The 25,589-nt window shown below is 37.8% G+C and overlaps 1 protein-coding gene across 2 annotated transcripts in view; it reads left to right on the top strand.

Moving 5' to 3' along the window:
- Positions 1–25,589, top strand: part of PTTG1IP2 (PTTG1IP family member 2) — a 32,235-nt gene that overhangs the window by 3,417 nt on the left and 3,229 nt on the right. The window contains exons 2-6 of one of the 2 annotated variants that reach the window (XM_082692303.1): positions 2,301–2,347; positions 11,071–11,164; positions 12,729–12,807; positions 15,896–15,957; positions 17,801–17,864. In XM_082692303.1, the coding sequence (XP_082548429.1) occupies positions 2,301–2,347; positions 11,071–11,164; positions 12,729–12,807; positions 15,896–15,957; positions 17,801–17,814 (296 nt within the window). In that variant the 3' untranslated portion in view covers positions 17,815–17,864. The remainder of the gene's footprint in view (positions 1–2,300; positions 2,348–11,070; positions 11,165–12,728; positions 12,808–15,895; positions 15,958–17,800; positions 17,865–25,589) is intronic. The other variant, XM_082692304.1, reaches the window with a different exon arrangement.

Here is a 25,589-nt window from a genome sequence, read left to right as displayed (position 1 = left end):
TTTCCAAAGAGAAAGTGACTCCCTGCCACCTCTTAACCTGCACTTTTTAATCTGTAAATTGTCAGAGGAAGACTTTCATTTGCCTGACTTGTTCATATTCCCCCTCCCTAGACCAGTGAGTGTGGTCTGGGATTAGCCCCATTTGGTTCGAGTGTTCAGCGTAACATGCCTGCCTGGGACCAGGGAGTTTGTTGTAGAAGAAGGCAGTTACCAATTGTACCATGTGTCTAATGCTGGGGAAGGAGCATCCTGCCAAGGAAGGATGGGTTATATTTCCCAGGAGAAGGGAGAGGTGCTGGTGGTCAAAACAGATCAAATCCACACTCTTGTTACTAGCAAGTGAACTTCGGTGTGTTATTGACTTTTCTGAGGTCAGTTTCTTCATCAGTAAAGTGGGGATAATAATAACCACCTTTCAGGATTGTGAAGATTGGGTCTAATTGTTTTCAATAAACACATGTTTAGAAATTGCTGAGTAAGGATTCCACATAATCTGAGAGTGAAGGCCGGTTTATATTTCCCATGAAGGTGGATTGGTTCCTGGCTGTTGCTGCTCAGAAAGGATTTGAACTTTTCTAGTTGGTTCTTTCAGAGATTCACCTTTTCCTAGTTTACACAAAAATGTCCTATCTAGCAGCAGCCCTATGTCTTCAACTTTCTCTAATGTATATAATATAAAAAAGGTAAATGAAAACCATGTTGATACCATGTACTTGCTGGTATGATGTAGCAACTTCACCTCTGCAGTATTCTTCCCCCAAACTCACATCTTCAATCTAATCATGAGAGAAACAGACAAATCCAAATTGAAGGATATCCTACAAAATATTTGGCCAATACTCTTTAAAACCATCAAGGTCATGAAAAACAAGGAAAGACTGAGACGCTGTCACAGACTAAAGGAGACATGGTGACCAGATGCAATGTGGGATCCTGGATCTTGGAACAGAAAAAGTACATTAATATAAAAACCAATGAAATTCTAATAAAATCTGGAGTTTAGTTAAAAGCAGTTTATTGGTGGTGGTTCTTTAGTTTTGATAAATGTACCTTGATAATGTAAGACGTTAGCCATGGGGAAAACAGGTGAGAGGTATATAGGAACTTTCTGTATAAGCTATGAAATTTTTCTGTAAATCTAACATTATTCCAATGTAAAATTTTAGCAGTGCAAAAAAAGCTGTGGGAAACAAGTAGAATTTGGAGAATGGTGGCTAAGTCACGTGCCTTTTTTTCTTCTGCTCCTGCCTCCTGAAATAAGCCTAAAGCCACTGTCCCCAACATAGCTGAGCAGTAGCATCTTTCCCATTTACCTTGTGTTCTACTCAAATTCCCTTTGGAGGTTCCAAAATGATACTTTTGGGTAGGGAGAAGTAATATTCAATAGGGCTTAATTTGAAAAACTCCTCTAAGTCTTCTCTCAGCTAAATCAGATCTGTATCCAATCAAACAATTTGAAATTAAATAGAAAGGTCTGACCTTTCCCACACAGCTTATGAATTCTGGCCCCCAAAATAATAGAGTGTCTTTATTGGTATTGCATCACATGAAAGCTAGGGTATTAATTTCAGACCCTACTTACTTTACAGAGATGTTAGAGTAAGAAAAAGAGCCATCAAAATCCTTTTTACCAGACTTAAAATTTTTATTCTAGAACTTTTGAATATTAATTATATTTTTTATTTTTTTATGAAATAGGAAGAATGAAAATCCTCACCTGGGAGAAGTTTTTAAAGCTTGTGGCACAACAAGATAGAGAATTAATTTTTTTTAATATTTAAAGGACTGGGGCACCTGGGTGGCTCAGTTTGTTAAGCATCTGCCTTTGGCTCAGGTGATCCCAGTGTCCCAGGATGTTAACGTTAATGTTTTTTGGAAGTTTTTGTTTTGTTTTGTTTTTTATTTGATGGAGAAGAAATATAAGCAGGGGGAGTGGAAGAGGGAGCAGGGAGCCCAATGGGCTCAATCCCAGGACCACGGGATCATGACCTAAGCAGAAGGCAGATGCTTAACAACTGAGCCACCCAGGCACCCCTGGAAGTTATTTTTCAGAACGTACTTGGCTAATCAAAGTTGGATAATGCCATTTTATATTTTTCCAAGCAATAGTAGAAAATAAGAGAGTTAGGATTTAAATAGTACCAAAGGGGAAAGTGTCTAGATATATAAAAATAATACAATAAAACACTGGGGTATGGTTGTGTGTGCCATTAAACAGGAATGACTAAATGAAATGTACTTTTATATAAAATTAAGCAGTAAATAGTCTTTGCATTTACATTTTTGCACTTTTTTTATAGCATGTACTATAAAGAAAAATTGTCAATTATGCACAGAAGATAAGAAAGTAAGTTAACTTTTATATGAGAAAATTGTCTTGGGAATGTTATAAAGTCACATAATTCACATTTGTAAGTGTACTCCTAGAAAATTATGCATCAAAAACAAAAACAAAAAATTTTGCTTAAAAAGAATTATACTTTGGGAAGAATTTTTTGTAAGTCAAGGAAAGTCAATCCCTTTGAGATGCAGTGAAAATTTCCTTACTACTCTATTACCCCAACACTAGAAAGGATGACATCTTGTTCCTTAACTACAATGTAGCTAGGTTCCCTTCTCTGATGATTAGGTAGCTGACAATATTGTTCACTTCAGATTTGGAAAGAGGCAGAAATGCCATAAGAAATGAGGGAAATGATGTTACAGAGAGCTTTGCAGCAACCCTTACAAAAAACCATTCAACTAGGGTGCCTGGGTGGGTCAGTGGGTTAAGCCTCTGCCTTCAGCTCAGGTCATGATCTCAGGGTCCTGGGATGAAGTCCCACATCAGTCTCTCAGCTCAGCAGAGAGCCTGCTTCTCTCTCTCTCTCTCTCTGCCTGCCTCTCTGCCTACTTGTGATCTCTCTCTCCGTCAAATAAATAAATAAAATATTATTTAAAAAAAACAAAACCATTCAACCATAACTGGTATTGGAGAGCCAAAAATTAACACCGAAGACAAGGAGACATGGAATCTCACAAATTAGAAAAGAGCATACTCTAGCAACTGGTATCTGTCATAGGGATGTGGACACACAATTCTGGGCACCTTCTTATCTTCATCAAGGCTACTCCTTCATGTGATGGGCACCTGGGTTCCTGGCTCATGGACATCTCCACCCAATTCATGCTATTACCTACGGGCTTTTCAAACTCGGCGAAGGCCCGGACACACTTGGTCCCTCAGGCTCCTGACTTCCTCAGCTCCGCATTAAGAAGTCGCTTCTGTGACCACACCCTGAACCCTGCACAATTTACAGCGGCTCCTAAATTCTCATTCCCCTTACACGTACTTTTTGACATCAGTAAGACTGCCCTCTAGTCCTTTAATCTCTCAGTTTTCCTTCAGCATATTGGCCCTCTCCAATGACTCCTTCAAGCATCCTTCCTATGAATTCTCATGGCTGTTCACTTGAATGAAATATTCTTCCACATTTCTTTGTGTGTTGCAATGGAAATTTTCAAACATGAAAGCAGAGAAAATGGTATAATAGAATTATATGCCTGCAAGATCCATCTTGGCCGATCTTATTTCATATATGCCCTCTGTCTGCCAAAATGGATTGTTTTGAAACAAATAAGGGTTTTGATACTGTATCATTTTACTTGTAAATATTTACCACTCTCTCCCTCTCTCAATCTCTCTCCTTCTCCTTCTCATTCCAGTTGTATATGTATATATATAATAGATACTCTGCTTTAAAATATTAGAAGCCCATCATTACACCTAAAAATTAACAACTTCTTAATATCATCAAGCATCCAGGAAATAATCCCATTTCTCTTGTTTCATAATGTTTTAAAGTTCATTTGAACGAAGTCCATACACTGCAATTGGCTAATATGCCCTTTAAATCTCTTTTTATCTGGGGTGCCTGGGTGGCTCAGTGGCTCAGTGGGTTAAGCCTCTGCCTTCAGCTCAGTTATGATCCTGGGGTCCTCCTCCTCTCTCTCTGCCTGCCTCTCTGCCTACTTGTGATCTCTCTTCGTCAAATAAATAAATCAAATCTTTTTAAAAAAAATCTCTTTTTTTCTTTACTGTCACTTATTTGTTATAGAAACTGAACTATTTGTTCTATTGCTTTCCCCACAGTCTGGATTTTGCTCTACCCCATGCTCCATAATGTGCTCTGTCATGTTCCTCTTTCCTTGTTTTTTGTTCTTGTAAACTGGTAATTAGATATGGAGGCTTGATCAACTTCAGTTTAATTTTTTGGCAGGAATATCTCATGCTGAGGACTTTCATTAGTAAGCAAATAAGTTTGTTGAACATTTTGTGTTGTCAGCAGCCCTTGGTGATCCTTGCCTATACACAGTTTTGTATTTCACTTGAGGTTGCAAAAATCATCACTACCTTAATGTCCTTGCCTTCTCATCTTTAGCTACGTTGGATCTACATTCCCTGGGCCTCATTGGTCCTTTGATCTGTCCTCTGATTTGCAACACGTTATTAGCCCGTTTTTTCTGGAGCATATTGGATCAAAATCTACTTTAGTGCAACTACAAATTCATAGTTTCTCTTCTCACCTAAGCCCCAAGACTACCCATTTCTTTCCTTTGGTTAGCAATATTCTGCCAAATATCCCACAGCAGCAATTCCAGACTTTGTTGCCATCCTTAATGTCCCAATATTATCTCACATTCACTCATTCTCAACTATGGGTTTTTGTCTAATTTTGTAGACAAAAATAGAGGCTCCCGGCTCAAACTTTACTCCCCATGCTGATAAAATTTCTGTCATTCTTCCTCATCGTTATGCATTCTTCCCTTCCTTTTAAACAAAGGAAGACTTATTTTTCTCTATTTCTGTTTCAGATCTTGAACATGTACATTTTGGACTGTAATTCATATCATACAGACTGTTTGCTTACTTACCTTCCTTCCATTTTCAGTTCCCAGAGGACAGAGTGTATGTTTTATTCATCTTTGCATCTCTAACAACCTCACACGTTTCCCAGCACATGACAGTTTTTGATAACTATTGATTTGAATTAACACTTGAACCATTAGAAGGCATTAGAAGTCATTAAATTACATTTAATATACTCTCTAATATAAGAAATAGATAATTTTATCTTAAAATATTTACAGACATAGCCATTATGACAATTCTGGGCTTATGACTATTTGAGTGCCATTTTTAATATATTCCCAGTACCTCATAGAAGAGAACTAAGGGATAATTCCACATGGTTAACACAGAATTAGGGTGTCATCTTTTGGAAAAAGATCCTCTCCCCTCCCAGACTTTCAGTTACAGTGTCTGCCACCTCCCAGAGGGAATGCCAGAATTTATAAGTGTCAATTCATGAAGCAACCAAGAACATTTGAGCTCTTCTTACACTATTAAGGACTGGAACAGATGGCCTGGTATGCCTAGGACTGTCCTATTTTATGGTGGTATTCACCACCATTGACTTGATGAGATTATTATACTGACTCCTTTTCATTCCCCAAATATTTTGAATTTGAATATATAGTATATGCTTATTTTTCTTAACTATAAGGGAATCCTCAGATTCTATTGGGAACATTTCCTTGTGATTTAATAGTATATGACTCACCTTTTTAAGAGTTAAAAAACATTCTTACCAAAAACAAGTCCATAAAAAGAAATTCATTACAGTACTACCACCCAACACACGTAGCTCATAAACACGGCACAGGAAAAACATTATTTCTTTATTGCTATCTTCTCTTCATAAGAAATAAAATTTCAAAAACCATGCTAAGAAGCAGTGCTAACTCTCATCTGGGCCTTCATTGCTGTTGAGAATCAATATGAATCACTGTTAACTCTTTGAAGTGATAGTTTTCAATCATGGTGTCACAATGCCAAAACATGTCATAAGTCTTTTTTTTTTTTTTTTTTGCTAATGCTAATTAGAAGACCGAGTTTTGCAATTGAGTAGATTCTAGGTTTTCCCCATAATCACATCTTTCTCATTTATTGCATCTTAATGTGGATTATCGCTAGGAATAGAAAGGAACAAAGTAATGGCAAACCCAATGGGTTTTTTGGAATATTCCACAGACTACCTTACTTACTACACAATTCATAAGAAATGATCATTACTTATATGCTTGTAATATGTACTTATAAATCCCATTCCTTACATCCTACAAAGATGCCCACCTTGATATTATTTTTTCTGAAAAATTGTGTGTGGTGCGTGGTGTGTGTGTGTATGTATTAGGGCCTGGAGTGGGAGAGATAGATAGGGTCATGCATCCAAATCTGGATATGCCAATGAACACGTGGATATCACCTGTGAGTTCCTCAGCTGAAAAACAAAATATAGAGAACCGGTTTGATGGATTATTCTCCAAGGCAACTATTTCTCTTACCTGGACTTAGCATGACCATCTATCTAGAGGTAGATGATTTTTTTTTTTTTTTTGAGAAGTTTAAGGCTCTCTGTCAGGCTTAAGTTCTCTCATTTTCTGAACTAATTCAGTGTCTTTTCTGTTAAGCTGTTTTCCACCTTAAGAAGTCAGTTCTCGGGGCACCTCGGTGGCTCAGTGGGTTAAACCTCTGCCTTCGGCTCAGGTCATGATTTCAGGGTCCTGGGATTGAGCCCCATGTTGGGCTCTCTCCTCAGCAGGGAGCCTGCTTCCCTTCCTCTCTCTCTGCCTGCCTCTCTGCCTACTTGTGATCTCTGTCTGTCAAATAAAGAGGTCAGTTCTCAGTTCCAAGGCTAACTTCTTGGTCTTTAAGTCCATTCATGCGTTAGGCTTGGAAACATGCACATTCACAAACTCAGAACCTTTCTCATTCCCGTGTTTCCTTTGTGACAAATTCCACCTATTACTTTGCTTTGGTTTCTTCCTTTCTCAGTTCAGACAAAATGGATAAAGAAAAAGCAAACCTCTTGTTTCTTTCTCACCTCTCTATTTCTTTTACCAGCTCCTCTTTCTAGTCTGTCCTCATACCCCTATGCATTTTTAAATACCATATTCTACCCTTGTGCTGTCTTATGGCCTCTGCTGGTAGCTGCATATAAATCCCAAATTCATATCCTTAGACCTAATGACTCCCTAGGCGTTGGGGTCACATTCGAAATTACTTGACTGACATTTTTTCCTGGAATTTTTCATCATCTCAAGTTCAAATTTCATATAACTAAATTTATCACTTACCTTCCCCAAAGAACTTTGTTTTATTTACTTCTTTCTTTCTTTATTACTGGTGACATTCTCCCAGACCCATAATTTTAGAAGACTTTGGCACCTTTCTCTGACTTTTTCCTCTGTCTACAGTTCATAAAGCCCTATCAGTCCTCATTCTTTGCTTTCCACTGGAACAATCCTAGATTTCCTACCCCACAGTCCCTCCTGAAACCTTAATCATGATTGTTGATTACTGTTTTCATCCTATCACCTTTTAGCTCAAAGTAATTCCACTGATGGGGCACCTGGGTGGCTCAGTGGGTTAAGCCTCTGCCTTCGGCCCAGATCATGATCTCAGGGTCCTGGGATCGAGCCCCGCATCAGGCTCTCTGTTTGACGGGGAGCCTGCTTCCCCCCTCTCTCTCTGCCTGCCTCTCTGCCTACTTGTGATCTCTGTCTCTCTGTCAAATAAATAAATAAAATCTTTTTAAAAAAACAAAAAGATAATAATTCTACCGAACCCCTGTTAGGATAAAGCACAAACTCCTTAGTCTGGCATTCAAATCCCATCACAATCTGAGATAAGTTTACTATTTTGAGTAATTCCACAAACTTCCACCATGACAGATTGTTACTCCTGCCACCTGTTCATTCACCCTGTGATAGCTGCTGTGCCTAAGACTCTGTTCCTTCCTGTGCAGATTTTACCTTCTCCTTAAGGCTCAGACCAAGTTCTGCTTCCTCCCTGGAAGACACCTCATCTAGTCATTGAAACTACACATGAATACTTTCTCTTCTGAACTCCTATTACATTTTGTATCTATTCCATTCTTTTTGAAACTATAATATTCTTTCACTTAGAGATTTTGGGTTTTTTTGGTAAAGTGTACATATTGCACCTGCTGATTAAATTGTCACTTTCTAAATTAGCACAGTGCTTTATATATCTGTGTAACCTCTGCTTTGCTTGATATTTGCCCATAAATAATGAGTAAATGCTCTTTTGATCTCCCCAATGTCCATGACTTTAAAATCTCCCTTTGCACAATAACAGCTAATATTTTTGGTAAGTATAATATTGTTTGGTTTATAAATGTGAACAAACTGCTTAACATTATTATGTATCTTCCCCTTTCTGCATTTGTTTTCATTTTAATGATACTTGCTTATAAAAATGTCAATTTTTATGTCCATATGTGCTTATTAGAACAGAGTTCTACCCTAAAATGAATCCTCTAGGTTTCCCATGGGGGCAATATTAACCATCATTTTAAAGTCTCTTAGCTGACTTCTCGGTTGTCACTCTCTTGAGAGTCAGGTTGGCATAGCTTCATATTTATGTAGGTCATTTTCCTTAGCTACAAAGAAAAAAAAAATCCATGTAATTTGTTTTAAATTGTGTGCTACCAATTTAAGGATTTGACTATATTTTGCAGTTCCTCTGGATAATGTGAAGTTCTGCTCTTTGAAGACTTCTTAGACTTAGTTAAGGTGTTAGTCAAATCCTTTTGCAGTACGTTATAGAAGTCCAACTCCAACTAATTTAATAAACAGAAATCCAACTCAAACTGATTTTTATTGACTCATAAAAGTAGGAAGTCCTTGGCATTATACACGGCTGAATCTCCAAGGATGTTTTTCCCATTTCCTCTCTTTTCATCTCTCAGCTCTGCCTGCCTCTGTGTAGTGACCTCCTTTTCTTCTGTGGCAAATGTGGACATTTTCCATATAGCTCGAAAGAGCCTGGCTCCCCACAGGTATCTTCTAATGTGTATACAACTTCAAGAAAAACTCTAATTGGCTTTATTCAGGTCTTCTCTCCAGTCCAGCACTAGTTACTGGGGCAGAGGGATGGGCTACCCTGAGTACCACTGACTGGGTTGGATGATTCCAGTAAGAAAGAAGTGATGGAGCAAAGCTCATTAACAGTGGCAGAACCACATAGAACTGAAGGACAAGAGCCACCAACAAGAGACGGTGCAAATACCAGAAGGAGAAGGCTGGTGATACAAGCTGAGCAAAAGAGGAAAAACAAAAAACAAAAAAAGGATAGTCTACTGTATTTAACCCTTTGACTTTTCAGGATGTGAAAGTCCTATTTTTCCCATCTCTACATTTAAAAAAATGCTCCAGGCAAATAATGCAAATAACTCTGAACTAAAATTGTCCTTACCCAAAGTCACTGTTAGGCATGGCCCTCCAGCTCCATCGGAATCTCAGAGTGGTGTGCATGATGTGTGGATGTTCTGTTGAATTTCCTTGGCCAAACAGTGAGTAATTGGTCACCCATCTGGCTGCCTTAGGCTCAACCTGTGAAGGAACTCCCAGTTCCATTGTCCTTAGCTACAAAGAAAAAAATATCTATCAGAGAGAGGTACAGGGGAGAATCTCTCTTTTGGGGACTGCACTGCTTTAGGAGCTCAGCTGATGTGGACTTGGTTACTGGGGACTGGGGATCAGCTTAGCACTGAGTAACCACAATTCACAGGTCCTTTCCAATAGGTTCAGGTTTTTCTGGCAATTCATCTCCCATGAAAACCTGCTAGATAGCATGGATTTGATTCCTAGAAATTCTGAGAACTCTTAACCAAGGTTAGAAGCCTCTGGGCTATAATCTGAATCTAGGCTTTGGCTTTCCAGTTCTAGTCTTTAAGCAACAGTCCAAGAGTATAGGACCTAAGTGACTCCATTTCAACCTAAGTGACTCCATTTGACTTCCGGTTTTGGTTAACATGAAAGAAAAGCTGTCCTTTGATATACCTCCTGCTCTCAGGCAGTGACTAAGGGGTGGTTCTTTACTTGGAATGAGTCATTATCTCTGCTGGTCTCAGATGTTCAGCAAGAAGTGATTTGGAGGGGTCTGGGATCAGTTTTATAAGATTGGTTACCAGTACAGAACCAGACCAATTAGGTTAGAATCCAAGCTCCTCCGTTCCCTAGGTTTGTGACCTTATGTAAATAATTTGACTGTTGTGTGCCTTATTGGCCCCATCTATAAAGTGGACATAAGTTTTCTTAACTCACAGGGTTATCATAAGGATGAAATTAGTTAATACATAAAAGGGCTTAGAATGGTACCTGTCCTGGGGCACCTGGATGGTTCAGTGGTTAAGGCCTCTGCCTTGGGCTCAGGTCATGATTCCAGGGTCCTGGGATCGAGCCCCACATTGGGCTCTCTGCTCAGTGGGGAGTCTGCTTCCCCCCCCCCCTCTCTGCCTGCCTCTCTGCCTACTTGTGATCTCTGTCTGTCAAATAAATAAAGAAAATCTTTAAAAAAAAAAAAAGAAAAAGAATGGTACCTGTCCTATGTTAGGCCCTATGTAAGTGATGTTTTTCCCACTCTGTCATTATTTTTACTCTTCTGGATTCTAGTCTTATTTCCTGCGATGGTTTCCACTTTTGTACCTTCCTTTTGTTTACTTCAACAAGGGACTTAGAATTCACTTTTCCTGTTTTTCACATGATTATCTGAACACCAATGAGCAGAAGGGAGAAGGGCATGAGGCATGCCTGATTGACAGCCCCATCAAGCCCACATGTAACAGAGGAGGAATCCCCAGAGGAAGGTGTGAGTGCTATAGAAAAGAGGAATGGGAATGAATATAGGGGTGAGGGCGGGGAGACACACACACACACACAGAAAAACCCTATCTACTGAAGTTGTTATTGCTACTTTATGAAATAATGTCTTCAGTTTGGTTCTCTAAACATAGAGCCTGCGAAAGGGATTCATGTATATGTGATTTCTTGAATGATTGCTCTTTAGCAAAAATTTATGGAATAAGGGATGCAGGGCAGAAAAGGACAAGAGTCAAAAAATATGGTCTTGGGACACCTGGGTGGCTCTGTTGTTTAAGTGTCTGCCTTTGGCTCAGGTCATGAGGACATTGCTTTTATTTATTTTTTTCTTTCCAAATATAGTGTTTTTGGTGCAGTGAAGAAAGCACTTGCAAAAAAATGTGTTTCCCAAATTTCGGGTGTCAATTCAGTTCTGTATACTGGGCAAACTGTAGAGGTGAGTTGTCCTTATTTGAATTTGTATGTACTTTTTTTTCCAGTTAACTTGCAAATACTGTATTTCACTGTATTTGGAGGATTGTAAATTATTATATTTGCTTTATTAAAAATATAGCAGATCTGTTCATTGGTGTTGCCCTGGATACAGGCTGATACTGGTTGTTTCCAGCCAGTGTTGGCTCAAGCTAGGTCAACATTCATTCTGATTAGTGAGTAGCTTACCATACCAGTTGTTGAATACTTTAAATTTCAGTTCTAATGTACTCTAATGTATGATAACCATCACCTATTGAAGGGAGGTTTATGTTTTATGCTGTTTTAGGAACTCCAGGAGATTCTTATACACTAGTCCTGGGGTGAGGACATATTGAGCCCAGTAACATTACAATAACTTAACATTTCTTCAATTAATATATTCTATACTGACCCATTCAGAACAGTGACTCCCTAGGAATGAGCAAAAGTTAATCATCTTTGTATCTGTAATGTGTTTTGGGTATGTTATATGGTACTTACCAAAGCAGGGAAATGCTCTAGAACTTTATAAAGTGTTTCCAGAACAGGTGAAATGAAAAGCTTTCCTAGTAAACCTTAACTATGAGAAAACCCAATCTAGAATCTATGTTTATTTCTTTTTTTTTTTTTTTTTTTTTTTTTTAAGATTTTATTTATTTATTTGTCAGAGAGAGAGCGAGCGAGAGCGAGTACAGGCAGACAGAGTGGAAGGCAGAGTCAGAGGGAGAAGCAGGCTCCCTGCGGAGCAGGGAGCCCGATGCGGGACTCGATCCCAGGACGCTGGGATCATGACCTGAGCCGAAGGCAGCTGCTTAACCAACTGAGCCACCCAGGCGTCCCTAGAATCTATGTTTATTTCTTAATTGAAGTGGAAGAAAAACACACACACACACATGAATTTTGCCCTCATTTCCCTGTTTTTTCAGTTACTATCAGGTATATTTAAATCATAACTTATTATAGCAAAGAGTTTATAAACAAGTAACGGTTCATATATTCAGTATGAATGGGAAGCCCGGTTTCCATTTCGTGTTCTGCCCTTGTAGCTTCATTTGATGGATGTACATTGGAGGTGGGGATGATGGAATCTGCAAGTGCTGTAATCTCTCTCCCAGCATGCATTTGTTGTCTCTCTGATAAGGAGCTCCTGAACTCAAACAACAAACCCCTCCCGGCTGTCCGCATGCATCTTTTCAAAAATGGCAGATGGAGGATTCTGCTCTTTTCTGCTGAGATATTGCCTGGAACGAGTTTAGAGAGAGATACAGGAAAAAAAAAATAAGCCAGTGGCCTCATAGTTTACCAATCTGGAGATGAAGGACATTAAATGCTACCTCCTTGTAGCAGCTCAGATTCTTTTCTAATGTTGATGATTATTGTATTAATGGTAGTTTTCTTGGAATATACAATGATGTATATTATACCATTTTCCATAATTTGTTAATTTGTATTTAAAAATCAAATTCCATGATACTAGAAAAGATAAAAATATAAGAAATTATTGCTCTTCTATTAACTTAAAATATATGTCTTTTCATGAATTTCAGTTGACATGTTTGGATTCCTGATGATTCTACTCATCATAATATTAATTACAGCATTCGTTTGGTATTTCTGCATCTGTCAGTATGTTCATTTTCTCCTTAGTAAGAACGCACTTGGGGATAATATCACTGAAGAGAATGTTAAGCTAATTATCAGGAAGTATTTTACCTTTTTTATGTAATAAAAATTGCGTATCTATATTATAGGGGGGGAACATTCAGAAGGTAACGGAAGATTATAAAATGAAAAGGAAAATTTAACTTGTCCACTCTCTACCTCTGATACCTCTTCCCTAGAAGCAATCCTTCTAATGTGATATTAATGTAGTTCTTCTTTTGATTACTTCCTATATTTGAGCAATCTGGTTATGACTCCTCCTCATGATTTATTAACTTTGGATGTTATTTCTTGAGTCCCCAGCGTGAAAGCTGAAAATGTATCTTGCACTATCCATATTCTTATGTTATTTTGTTCTTAGTGGGTATTATCATCTTGTTATTTTTGAATTTTAAATATGGTTTTTCTTTCTTAGCTCTTAAGATGTTTAATATTTTTTCTATTGGTTATTGGTTCAGCTTGATTGACTTGATTACTTTGAGTAATTGGTTTAGTGCTCTGTCTCTATATAATCAATTCTTCTCCCATTACTTAAATAAGAAAATTTGGGACCCTGTACTTCTGTTTATCCTTTTCTCCCTCTAGCTCCTAAACTCTGTAAGCATTCTCACTCATTTGATCTCATCAAGTATATAATGTTTACGTTTTGTCCTGTAACTATATCTTTATATCTTGAAATGCTTGCTCTATAGTTTGAATCTAAAATTTTTCAAATAATAAAAATAATTTTAAAAATCATGATTGTATAAATATTGCTCAGTAAAGACCAAACTGAAAATAGAAAATGTAATTCTGTGTCATAAGCAGTATTATTTGAAAGATAATTATTTAGTGTCTGATCAAATAGATTCTCTTTCTCTCCATTTCTCAAAATCATGCTACATTTCATCTTGTTTCATGTTTACATTGTGACTTTCTTATACAGCTTTTGCATTTTCTAGGGTTTTATATTATCTTATTAGTCGTGTATATTTATTCTCGTCACTGTGATCATTCATCTTAGTATTTGGAAAAATATTCTCATTTTCATCTTATAGACACTCTTCTAAAAGTCTTCTGAGTTTTTGTTCTAATTTTTAAAAATGAGTTTCTTTTTAGGCATCTTTTTTCAAAAGGAGTTCACAGAAGATATGTAAAGTGTTTCCGTAGTCCATACATGTTGAGAAAATTTTCTCCATTTTCCTTTAGCCAGCTTGGCATTATTTGCTTTCCTTATATTGTACACCTTTTCTGAGAAATACCCATAGACAAGATAGAAAGATCCATAAATAAGGGACCCTAAATAAGGTAGGTAACAGGCTCATCTGTAAGGAAAATGTGCCTATGAAAAGATAAAGATTAGCCAAATGTTCTGTCTCTTGCCTGAGGCTTCCACTTTGTCTAGGACTTCATTTTTTTTTTTTTTTTTTGCTTTGAGACTTTATATCTTTTCCTTATTAACAAACAAGAATAAAAGAAGAGGTAAGATGGAAGATCATTTCTTATTCTTTACCTCTAGAACAAAATATATCCAGAAGGAAGAACCAATAGGGTGTATATTACATGTGTGGTAGGAGGTTGTGGCAAATATATTGTTCTTTTCTTTTTTATATTTTCTTCCCAGGATTCTGGCATCTTTAAAGTGTCATCCCTTTTTTTGTATAGTGCTGAGTAAAGTGGCAAATTATGCCCATAAGAGAGTAGGGATCTGAGCAAATATACATCACTGAAGCATCTTTTGTATGCAGTTTCAAAGGGAAACCCTGAAGTCTCCCAGCAAATACGGTCCAACAACTGTGCTCAGCTCCTGTTAGCTCTGCTATTCATCTACCATCTCTTCCCTTTCAGTTTCTTTTAGAGAGATCTTCTAGATCTTGTTAATTCAATAAACACTGTGTACTATTAGAGGAATTCGTCATATTAAAGACTTATTGCACTTAATAATCCAAAAATCCTGGTTGGATTCTATAAATATCCAGCTTTCATTTAAAAAATACCTTTGAGGGGCACCTGGGTGGCTCAGTACGTTATAGCCTCTGCCTTTGGCTCAGGTTGTGATCCCAGGGTCCTGGGATGGAGCCCTGCTTCAGGCTCTCTGCTCAGCAGGGAGCCTGCTTCCCCGCCCCCAACCCCTGCTCTCTCTGCCTGACTCTCTGCCTCCTTGTGATCTCTCTCTCTCTCTATCAAATAAATAAATAAAGTCTTTAAAAAATTACCTTTGAATGACTACTGGGGCATCAAAATATCGGTGACTACATTTGATCTAATATTCTTGTTATTCAGCAGATACGGTTTAAAAGTTAAAGCACTTTTAAAAGTTCCAAATGTTAAAGAATATAAATGCTTAACTGCTAATATACTTAGTGCTTCATTGACTTTCATCTGTTTCAGCAAATATGTATTGAGTATTTATTATGCCCTAAGCTGTGTTGTTGTCACTTAAAAAAAAGGTCACATCATCACCTTCATGGAACTTATACCATACTAAGGGGACACAGACAAGTCAATAAGCAATTATTAATTCTATTGCTAACTTACTGATATTTTCATTGATAATCCATTTATTTTAATTGAGCTTTTCTTAATCAAACACTAAAATTCTCCTGGTGGATAAATAAAAGGAGAATTTAATTTAATAAAGGAATTGTCATAAAAAGTTGCATAAATGCAGTCTAATGTAATGAAATACAGTTGACCCTTGAAAAAAGTTGGAACTAGGTAAGTCCACTTTTATGCCAGTTCTTTTCAATCAATACAGTGCCATACTGTAAATTTATTCCTTATTCTCCTAATAATGTTTTCTTTAGTTTGCTTTATTGTTAGAGTACAGTGTATATTACATATAACATGCAAAATATGTGTCAATCAACTATTTATGTTATCAGTGAGGCTCAATAGTAGACTCTTAGTAGTTAAGTTTGGGGGGAGTCAAAAGTTATACATGAATTTTCAAACACGTGTTTGGTACCCCTAATTCCCATGATGTTCAAGGGTCAACTGTAATTTCAATGATGACCTTAACTATTCTAAATATAAACCTCATTAATTCTAAGTTCATCATCATTTTGAACAGAACTCGAGTCTGTGTTCCTGGAAGACCAGCCACATTTTATATTCACCGTGGCCCTACTGCTGGCAAGTGTTTTCATTTACTTGATGGGATGTCCCAGACCCTCAGTAACCCAAAGATGATAGTCTTGCCCTTAGTTTTTTTCCAGGCATCAAAATTAAAGTATGGGTAAGAAACAAAACAGCAGATTTTTTGGTTCTAATTTCTAAGACACATTCCTATGATCTCAATAGTTAGTCTAAGATGGGTAAAACCACCATGTTGATAGAGAAGAGGTAAAAATTCCCAATCCAAATGGAATATTAAATAGATTTCCCAGTTCCCCCAACTCCCACTCCACAAAAGCAATTCAACAAAAGATGACCTTTGCCTTGAAGAATTAATGTACTTCATCTTACCTAGTTGCCTGACCCTCTATCCACTCCTCAACTTGACTATTTAAAGTTTCTCTTACTTACAAAATTCAAATCTTGGCTTCCTTCAGCTCATCATGCATAGCTCCTGGGCAAGTCCTCCCACTCCCCTGCTACCCAGGCCTGGATCCTAGAATCCCAGCTGGAGTCAGAACTGTGCCCTCCCCCACCTCCTTTCACCTGGGTAATTGAGCCATAAAAATGTTTAGATCAGAATATGGCTGAGGAAACTGCTTTATAATTGAAATACAGCAACTACAAAGTGCTTCATAATCACTATTAAAAATAACTTTGGGGGGCATCCAGGTTTTTGTGCTGCTCTGGCCCTCTAGGACATAATACTAAATCTGAACAAGAAGCAGGGTGAACCTTGTAGGGGTAAGGATGAAATGTCAAACACATACACCCTCCATTGCCAACTCCTAGATCATCTTATGTAGAAATTGTTTTGTTGGTAACAGGATTGGGAGCTGTTCCAAAAAGCTGTTTGAGTTGGGGAGCTGAAGTGCAGGGTGATTGCTGTTTCCAGGATTGAAATCAAACCAGAGCACTGCAGAGAATAGTTCTGTGTTTCAGTTTTTCTCCCTCCATTTAAAACTTCACAGCAAACTGGGCTAGGAGAAACGCTTTGAAAAGAGCACAAGGTTGGGTATTTATTTATTTTGGTAGAAACAGTTATCTATTCACAGATTGAGAACAATTAGTTACACTAGATTCATTGTAGGGAATACAATGTAATCAAATTCACAAGGCAGGATTATTTTCCACACAAGTGAATAAACTGCAAACTCGGTGGGGCGGGGGTGGTAATTCTTGTATTAAAGGATTGGTTAAAGGAGACAGGATTCTTCAAAAGAAATTGAAGATGGAAAAATGGGAGATAGTGGTACCATAGAGATTAAAAAAAAAAAAAAAGGAGGGAGAGAGATTCATGTGTGTCCTTTGGGTTTACAAATTAGGGAGTTACTGGTAACCTATTTGCTTGTGGTAATCTGATGAGCATTTATTTGAGACATAGAATAAGCAGACTTCTGATTTATGGAAGAGGAAAATAAGGAACCTGAAAAACATTATATACTCTGTATTATTTGACTTGATGCTCCTCACCCACAGTTGTGTTCACTCCTGGAACACAACTAGTTTATCCCCCGTCTCAGTCCTTGGTCTATGCTTCTTTAGCAAGTGAATTCAGAAGATGATTTGCTGAGATTATGGGTTCATTGAGCCTCCACAGATTTTCTGTCATGGAGACAATTAGTCTTGTGGTCACCACAAAATATTTGACATTTTCCTCTTTGTTAAATTCATACCCAAGTCGGTTAAGACCTTAGGTCCCTTAGAGCCCTAAATGTTAAAATTACAGTAATATTAAAATCCCAGAGTAGAGATCCTGTTGTTATTTACAAATATTTTGTGTTTAGCATTTTAAAAGGTAAGTCATTGTTGACTTTTCAGAAAGACTTTGCAAAGGTAAATTGATTTTCTTTTTTCATAGACTATGGTGAATAGATAACTGGAAACGATAGATTTCCAGAGGGAGAAAGAGGGTTTCTTCAACGGTAAGCTTCCCAGTTGTATTGCATGAATTGTCTGCATGCCTTTTCCCTCCTTATTAAGCAACTGTTAAGAAATATAATCAGAGTTATTAAGAAAGTAAGTGGAAACCAAATCTGTACAATGTAAATGATTTTCACTGCCTGAAAACATTTAATAGAAGGCAGCAGAAAAAGGAAATATAATGGCTTATTCAGGCTGCCTTATTGGAAATGTGAGCTTCATTGACAAAGTATGTCATATTGGACAACTAACTAAATCTGTCTGTGCTTTAGTTTACTCATTTGTTAATATTAACTAATAATAATGACTAAATCATTATCCAATGATTTATCCAATGCTCTGAGGACAAAATGAGCTTTACAGGTAAAATTTTTGGAATTTTCTGTGACATTGTTACTACTGTTACCACCAATGTTACTAGCGTAGTCACAGAATCTTGGCAATTAAATCTCAGTGTATAAAAGTCATCTTGCCCAAACCCTCATCCAGTTCTTGCACCCTCTTATCAACATCTCCAGCATGTTGGATGATGAATGGCTTGGGATTGTCACTTGGATGGAAACAGTTGCTAATTTGGCTTGGGGTGTGTGTGTGTGTGTGTGTGTGTGTGTGTGTGTGTGATGCAAAGTAATTTGTGAATTGAAATAATTTCCTCTTTATTTTCTTGCAACTTAGCTTTCCCCTCTTCTCCCTTTCCCTCCCTGCCCTTCCCCCTTTTTTCTCTTGTCTTTCTTGCTCTTTCCCTTTCTTCTTTTTCTTCTTTCTTTCCTTTCTTTTTCCTTCCTTCCTTCCTTCCTTCCTTTCTTCCAGAAGCAGACTCATCAAAGAGGAACTTGATGATAATAGGATTGTTTAAAATGTTCAATGTCTTCACATGCTGTGTTGTTGTCTAACTTTTGTACCAGAACATTTCCCTTTGAATCAAAATGCTATTGCAGGGGAAAGATATTTGCAGAAAAGCTTGTACTATATAGTTGACCCTATAATAATCATATAAAGACTTTTAAGTACCTAATGTTAAAGACACAATTTTTTAATGCTTTTTGGTTAGATATTCTGTTAAAAATAAAACAGTGAAATATTATAAAATTCGACCTGATATTCCAGTCCAAAACTTCAATATGGCAACACCTTAAAATCTTAGAATATGACATTAAAAATATACTAGCACAAATTATAGAAATACTTACAGATTCTTTTTCAGATCTAATTACTAAACTTAAAGAAAAGATAGTGAATTCTACTACGAGAAAAGGAATTGGCCAGGCTTGTTAGGACACAAGACTGTGAGGAGAGAGACATAAAGAGTAAGACTGGGACTGGGGAAGCTTTCTTTTGGGTGATGAGAAGGGGTTGAGAAAGCATGTGAAGAAAGTAGCTGTCTTAAACTGGGTTCCCTGCTAAATAGGCTCCAAGGCAGAGACTGGCCTGCAGGACTTCCCTGGGGAATGCTTGTAGGAAAAACAGTTGTAAGAGAGAGAAACAGACTTGGGCAGACAGAACAGTTGAATTGTCATATGGTCACCACTGAGGCCTGGAACAATCTTATGGTGAGCTCTGGAACCTAAATGGCCTCCCTAATTGAGGCATAGGAGCCCCAACCCCAAAACAACCGTCTTAGATGTGGGACACTTTCTAAAAGAAGGCTTAATGTTGAGTGAGGCAACTCCCTCTGAAGGCAATTGCTAAAAAGAGTGTGGCAGCTGGAAGAATGAGTGCTATGATCCTGAAGGGATGGTGTGGGCAGGGCCCTGGAGCATCTACCATAGCAGCTGTTACTGATTTGCGGGAATACTAAGAATAGTGATGCTGAGAAGCCAGGATTTTGACATTTTCTACTGCTTATTAAGGGCACAGTCCTCCTTTACCACTTTAATGCTTTCTATACAACCTAAGTAAATATTGACATTTCTTTTAATTTTATCTTTCCATTGTCATTGGATTGATGATGATGATAATGATTTGACCCAATGCAGAGACTGGGTCAATGAGATCAGTTTTATTTAAAGATTAAATAAATTTTGGAATGGAATTAGTTGTGATAGTGACTGGGAGGAGAAAGATATATAAACTGATGATAATAGGTTTACTCGAAAAAGAAGGTAATTAAAAAATAGGATGTCTTGAGGAAGTAGAAACAAGCAGATCTAAAAGGACAGAAACTGAGCGAGTAGATTCTGGCCAGAGAGTATAATTTCCTTCTAGAACACTGAGAGATACAACAGTTTAAAAGACAGAATAGCAAACATTTTCTTTTCTTTTTTTTTTTTTAAAGATTTTTATTTATTTATTATAGAGAGAGAGAGATACAGAGCGCAAGCACAGGCAGACAGAGTGGCAGGCTAGAGGCAGAGGGAGAAGCAGGCTCCCTGCCGAGCAAAGAGCCCAATGTGGGACTCTATCCCAGGACGCTGGGATCATGACCTGAGCCGAAGGCAGCCGCTTAACCAACTGAGCCACCCAGGCGTCCCACAAACATTTTCTATAAAGGGCTTGATAGTAAATATTTTAGGCTTTGGGGGTCTTGTCTTCTACTCAGCTTTGCTGTGCAAAATTAGCCATAAACAGTACATGAACAAATATACATGACGGTGTCCCAATAAAATTTTATTTACAAAAATATGCAGAGGGCCAGACTTGGTCTGAGTTATTGTTTGTGGACCCCTGGTTTAGATGATAGGAAAGACCACTAAATGGCCGTACTTGACTAACTCGTTACACTGATTTGTGATTTTTTTTTTTTTTTTTGATAGAGAGTAAGAGTATGTGTACTAGCAGGGGAGGGAGGAGAGAGAGAGAATCTTAGCAGGCTCCATGCTTAATGTGGAGCCCAACAGGGGCTCTATTTCACTACCCTGAGATGAGATTATGACCTGAACAACAATTAAGAGTCAGATGCTTAACCGACTGAAGTACCCAGGCACCACTGTGACAATTTTTTTAAAGATACCAAGTAAAATAGCCAGAGGAAGATACAAAGAGAAAGCTAGAATAAAGTAGGTACTTGTAACTCATAATCCTATCACTTCTGTCACATGGTTGATTATGCACAGCCTTTCACTTCACGATTTCCTAAATTCTTCATGCTTCACATTTATATGCTTACTTTGGAAATAATCAGTTTTTTGAGATAGAAGCAATGATTAATCCAACCAACATGTGCTGCCCTGATAAATCCAAATGGGTTTCAACAAACACATCCTAAGAAGTAGCTAATCTCATGATAAGAAATGTAGCAGCAACCCAAAGGAATAGATTAGACTTCTGGAATATACATGTGACAGAGAAGGGATCTCTCTACATAATTTGCGTGGTTTTTGACAAATCTTTTACCCTCCTATACTTTATTTCACAGCTACCTGATAAAAACACATTTGGTTCTTTTCCAGAGTTTTAAAATTTAAACTCGTTTGAAAAGGATGTTCAGTGCCTTTTTGGAATAAGGCAGTATTTTTCACAAGTTGCCACCCAGCCAAACCCAGAGACAGGGATGTGACTAAGGAAAGCCTTTGTTGGACGGTAGGAGAGAAGAGATTAACAATCACAATTGTATAGTCATTAGAAATTTGCTTCAGAATTTCATTCCCTTTTATAACTTGGGTGCCCAAGTAATTAAAAAGGGACAATCAGGAGAAGTCTTTGTATCTCTTAGCTGTCTTTTGGGAAACATGTACTGTTGAAACATTACATATTAGGCAGAGCAGAGCCTAATGAGCAAACTGTGACTGGGAATCAAGAAGAAAGACTTAACCTGTGTTTCCTTCTGGTGGCAGAGAGCAACATTTACAGGGCTGAGGGTGAGTGGCAGAATGACAATAGCTTTGTTAACCTGACTCTGTAGATTAGAGGATCCTTGCCTGAAATGCCGGCGTCTGGTTGGCTATAAGAAAATGCCTTTTTCTCCTTTCACTCACCAGTTTTTCTCCCTCCATTTAAATGGTAATTACACATTTATAATGCATTGCAAGTGTGTCTAGTTTTACTCACAATCCTCCAGGAGCTCTAGAAACTAGTACTTATTTATAATGGAGGGATACTCTTTTGGAGTTATTTCTTTGCTTGGGAAGATTTTCTTTTTATTAATTTTCAACATTTACCTGCATTTTCCCCCATCAAAATCAATAGGATTTTCCCAAATAGTGAGCATGGCAAAATTGAATAATGACATTCAAGTCATGTGACTTTAAATAATATCTGTATTTTAAGTGTTTTTTAATATCTCGGTAGTTACTGCATGCATGTTAATTCCGTATTGAGTACTGTTTTCTCATAAATAAGTCAGGCAATTTCCAGTAAAATCACCAACCCCTAACTTTTCCTTTTCAAAATTATATTCTTGTATTCCTTTGAAATCTAATGTTAATTCTGATCCTGCATCTTTCCTTTTCCCTGTTTCTCTCTGTGCATGGCACTTAGTTCAGATTCATTTTGGCATTTATATCAGTACCTATTTATTTCTTTAGGTATAGTATTGTATCTTGACCTTCCAAGCTGAATGCAATAGAAGTATCAGTTGGGGCGTCTGGAAGGGTCATGATCCCAGGGTCCTGGGATGGAGCCCCCGCATCACATCGGGCTCTCTGCTCAGCAGGGAGACTGCCTTCCCCTCTCTCTGTGCCTGCCTCTCTGCCTACTTGTGATTTCTGTCTGTCAAATAAATAAATAAAATCTTAAAAAAAAATAGAAGTATCAGGCAAAACATAATGATCTGGTGAAATTAATAAAGACAAGTACTAAATATAGACCCCTCAGCATATTCCTGACCTAGTTTTATTTATATAAGCTATCATTTTATATCGATAACTTTTATCTTTCTGATATAAAGATCATTTTAATGTTAAACTCCATCAAATTCTTGGAAGAACAAGCTTTTTTTTAAGCCAAGTTATTTATAGGATTATGTAGGATTGTGTGGTTAACTTGTAAAGAAAAAAGTTGACAAAATATAATGCAGGAGTAACACTTTTTTCTATAAATGTATACAGTGATGGTTCTATCAAAAGGATATCTAAATGAAATAGAACCACATAAATGACACCCTGTGACTAACAAAGTAATAATAATTACTATTATAATTATAAAGGGAGTAGTATTTTTTTTTCCTTGAGGGACCCCTAAAATATGACAATGATTTTTTTGGTGGGGGGAGCAGGGGAGTTAGGCGGTCGGGTTTAAAATTTGCATCTGGAATTTTTAGCTGTGAGATGTAAGGTAAATAGCTTAACATCTTTTTGAGCTTTGATTCTTCATGCCTATAGGAATAATAATAATCATTTTGGAGGAAGCTTAGGAATAATGTAGGAAAGGCTCCTGAAATACAATATATAATCAACAAATGGTAGCTTGAGCAGGGGAAAGAGCCAGACAAGATACCCCTATCAAGTCGAAAGAGTCCCTGGGGCACCTGGGTGGCTCAGTGGTTAAGCATCTGCCTTGGGCTCAGGTCATGATCCCAGGGTCCTGAGATAGAGCCCCACATGGGGCTCCCTGCTCTGCAGGAAGCCTGCTTCTCCTTCTCCAACTCCTCCTGCTTGTATTCCTTCCCTTCCTGTCTCTATCTCTCTGCCAAATAAATAAATAAAATCTTAAAAAAAAAAAAAGTCCAGTCCCCAAACCAACAAGTTCCTGGGTTCTACTCTCTGCCCATTACCTATTGCTAGTCAATACTAAACAAATTATTTAAATACTAAGTTTTCCTATCTAAAAAAGGAAATAGTTCTGTGAAAAGTAACTTAAATACTGTATGTAAAGCACTTTTTTAATAGTACCTGGCACATAGTAAGTACTCAATAAATGGTTCTATTATTATATATTATAAGCCTATAATGTCACTGTAGTTCTGTAGGCACTTGGGAACATATAAAGGAAACTTAGAGGGTAACGTAAGATACTTTAAGATCTTTTAAGGAAGGTAAAACCTTGAGATAAGTAAAAGTTTCCATAGTATAGAATATAGTAGTTTCCATAATAGGAGTCCACAGGTACCTGAGAGTTGAGTTAAAGTCTAGAGAACCTGTGTTTGCAGGATCAAGTACATGGTCTTTTGGCCGTGTTTGCTTCTTAGCTGAATTTGAGGGTGGACAGCATGTCTACAGGCAGAGATTGGAGCTGTTAGAGGAGAGAATTTTTGAAAGAGGAAGTAGAATATGCAATGAAGGTCATGAAAGTGAAAAAGCACAGATTATATGTGAGTTTTGGTGACCAGGATGACGTTTTTTATGTTGAATTTGTGGTAATAGCAAGACATGCACATTGAAACTCCAGAGTTGAAAGCATGATCAGGGATGGGGGGAGCGCCTGGCTGGCTCAGTCGGAGGAGTGCACGACTCTTGGTCTCTCAGGGTCATGAGTTCGAGCCCCACGGTGGGTGTAGAGGTTACTTAAATAAAACTTAAAAAAAAAAAATTGGGGAGCATGGGTGTGACATGGGGGAAATTTGAGCTAGAGACCTAAATGAGGAAATAGTCTATATGAGGTCATGGATGTGGGTGAAAATGACTGTGGAGTACGTCAAGAGAACAGAAGGGAAAGGATGGTTCCTCCAGGATGGCCCTTTATCTAGGATGTGGCAAAAAGATGGAGGAGCAACTCACACAGTGAGTGAATCAGGAGGTAGTGATGCTGAGGTGAGGGAAAAAGGGTGGTCAGGAGCCCCACACACATGCCATAGACAAGAGCTCTCCATACACATAGTCGGTTTTATAAACTTCAGTCATGTTTTTATACTATTAAGATGTTTCAGGATACTAAAGAGCACTTTGCTTAGTACTAGGCACTATGGTAGCGGAAAATAGATTATAGCTTTCTAAAGTGCCTTCAACTGCAGGATACATTTTCTACCCTATGGGAAGGATCATGTAGTCTACGGCCATACCACCCTGAACTCGCCCGACCTCGTCTGATCTCGGAAGCTAAGCAGGGTCGGGCCTGATTAGTACTTGGATGGGAAGACTCCTGTATAATAAATGGTTTATCTGACAGGATAGAGGTTGCCTGGAGCACCATGTAGGGAAGGAATCTGAGGAATGCTCTGGCTCAGTGGGAAAGAACACTGGGATCTATTAACAATATCTCCACTCTGGAAGAGGTGGGGAATACTGTGTCTGAGTTGGTTATCCCTTGATTAGACGCTGTCTAAGATACTGTGAAAACTCTAAATATCTATGGTTTTCAGAACCCCATTTATCATACACATCAACTAAAAAAAAAAAAAGGCAAATGACTCTTCATGATTTTGTAGCCCAGTTTTCCAGTGTAAAATAAAGGTGGATGTTGGGCTTTCTAGGGTAAATAAATGAAATAAAGAAAAAAAAAATACGTGCATTCAGCAGAATATATATAAAGGAGAATGACCACATCCCTCCAACTCAGCTTTTAACTACCTAGTGCAAATGTGAAGTGTATGTGAGTGTGTGTCTGTGGGTATTCAGTTGTTTGGGACTTTAGATAAAGTGCTCTAATGGGAGTACAGTGGGACTATGTAAAGGGAATTGAAATTGATTGCTTTTTACTGTAAGAGGAGAAAATATTATTTAAATTTTTCCAGTCAAGAACATTGATTATAGAAAGCCACAGGCGGGGAACATAAGGAGCGAATGCTGAGTTGAATTATTCGCTGAGGGGTATTTATGGTAACCACATTAATAAAGTTTTAGATGAGATTCTCCACTGTTCTATGCAAGTAACTGATGCAGAGAAACTTCTATTTGATAAGTACTCTCTTACCA

The sequence above is a fragment of the Mustela nivalis genome (assembly GCF_964662115.1).
Source record: "Mustela nivalis genome assembly, chromosome: 12".
NCBI lineage: Eukaryota > Metazoa > Chordata > Mammalia > Carnivora > Mustelidae > Mustela > Mustela nivalis.
This window is presented reverse-complemented; position numbering and strand designations above follow the sequence as displayed.